Raw genomic sequence first — 1,983 nt, forward strand, 5'->3', positions numbered from 1 at the left:
ATAACATCAGGGCAATCATCTCTTAAGGACTGATGATCCTGAAGCCGGATTTTTTTTTTTTTAATATTCTTGCTTAATACTACTCACAAAATATTTGTGGAATTAAAGTCAATAAATTCTGTAATGAAAGCTGCCGTGAGAGTCTCTTGAAGTGAGCAGACATAGTGCAGGGTGATGTGGCACGTGAGTCATTGAGAATCACTTCAAGGTGACCCCAGGTCTCCATCCTTGATGGCCAAGCTGTCTTGCAAGGTCGCCGAGGAGGACAAGGCTCTCATGATTTCCAGCCTGACAATTTCCCAGGCGCAGTCACTGTATCCCTCGTCCTCCAGGTAGACGCGGATGTCCTGGAAGTACCTCTTGATGGCCAGGGCAGGGCCGTGCATCCCCGGGGCGCGCTCTCCCTCGCCCGCGGCCTGCACCAAGCAGGCGTCCAGGGCTTCCAGCTGCCGGTGGAGGCCAGAGCGGAGTCCGTGCAGCGGCGCGGGGCTCCAGGCCGCCGAGGAGCGCTCCGTGTGCAACAGGTTGAAGGTCTGCTGGAGCAGCTCCCGCAGGACGGCGGCGGCGGCCTGGGCCTCCCGGAGCTGGCCGCCCTCCAGCATCTCCCGGGGGAAGCGGAAGTCTTTTCTGGCCCGCAGGCACAAGAAAGGGGACAGTCTCCGCATCTGGCCCAGGAGCACCAAGTTGTCCCTGCTAACCTGCGCGTGGCTCCCAGGCAGGGCACAGCCCAGAGAGCCTCCAGGGCGGCAGGTGAGCAGCGCCAGGGCGGTCAGCAGAGGGCGCAGGAGAGCCATGGGGAGGCCGAGGGGGCTGCTGGCCGGGCTGAGCTGGGCGGCTGGGGGACCTCGGGGCCCAGGTTCTCTGAGGACCAACTCGAAGCATGGCTCTTAAATAGGGAACGCGGACAATTTCATTTTCTGAACATCCTCTGCACTTTTACTTCCCTTTTTTGTTTTCATTTATGCATTCTCCTTATTGTGTAAAAGATGTCATCAATCTAAAATACTACGTTGGCAATGGAAGCTTTATTTCCCAGTAAACTTCTGATATGTCCATCCCAATGGATCCCAATGGAGAGAGGGATGCTCTCTCATCAAGTGAGGGAAGGTGGAAATGTGAGTAGGGACATGCGAATGCAGATGGACCAAACTTCCATTTCTCAAGCAGATCAGTTTCACGCAAGCATGTTCATCAGTGCTGAGAATGTTAAAAATCTAAATTTAAAAGAAATAATATCCTCTTTCTGGTATTCAAGGATAATAGGAAAATAAATAAAAATAATTTTTTCCCTAGAATCAAGTAAGTATTCTTCATTTTAAAAAATGACAGGAAAACTCAGGAATTAAGGAAAATATTTCAACACTGGAGATACTGAAATTCACTGGTACATGAAATCAAGCAAGTGGCTAATTTCACCGCCCTCTTTCTTACTGGATAGTGATGAAAAGAATGGTTGATGGAAATATTTACTCCAGGTCATGGTTAGGGAACAATTGGCATGGCCTCCAACATTTTTTTCAAAACCCGAAGAATGAAAATTATTTTTAAAATGTATTTGGGATGATTCCCTGGGAGAAACAAAACACCAGCATCTTCTTTCTTGTAGCTTCATCCTACTCCTTGGTGTTTCCTTCCTCATTATTACTCACGCCTTTTAGACGGGCCATCATTCTCTTCTTTCTTGGATTCAGCACTGTTTTTCTTCCTGTGAGCACAGATATCAGGCTTTAAAAGAAGAGGAAGAAGAAGAAGAAGAAGAAGAAGAAGAAGAAGAAAGGAAGGAAGAAAGAAAGAAAGGTTGAGAGGCCCTGGGTGGCTCAGTTAGTTAAACATCCAACTTCAGCTCAGGTCATGAACTTGTGGTTCATGAGTTCGAGCCCTGCGTCGGGCTCTGTGCAGACAGCTCAGAGCCTAGAGCCTGCTTCAGATGCTGTGTCTCCCTCTCTGTCTGCATTCCCCAGCTTGCTCTCTGTATCTCTCTCT

The 1,983-nt window shown here is 49.1% G+C and overlaps 1 protein-coding gene across 1 annotated transcript; it reads right to left on the reverse strand.

Annotated features, from left to right (window-relative positions):
- Positions 1-203: 203 nt before the first annotated feature.
- On the reverse strand, positions 204-794 carry LOC124525716 (interferon omega-1-like). Its single transcript, XM_047098283.1, has one exon. It carries the CDS (start codon positions 792-794, stop codon positions 204-206), a length of 591 nt encoding a protein of 196 aa, XP_046954239.1.
- Positions 795-1,983: the final 1,189 nt, after the last annotated feature.

This window comes from Lynx rufus, unplaced genomic scaffold (genome assembly GCF_022079265.1).
Source record: "Lynx rufus isolate CCGP_SWC_20201006 ecotype Redwood Valley unplaced genomic scaffold, mLynRuf1.p SCAF_10, whole genome shotgun sequence".
NCBI classification, from domain to species: domain Eukaryota; kingdom Metazoa; phylum Chordata; class Mammalia; order Carnivora; family Felidae; genus Lynx; species Lynx rufus.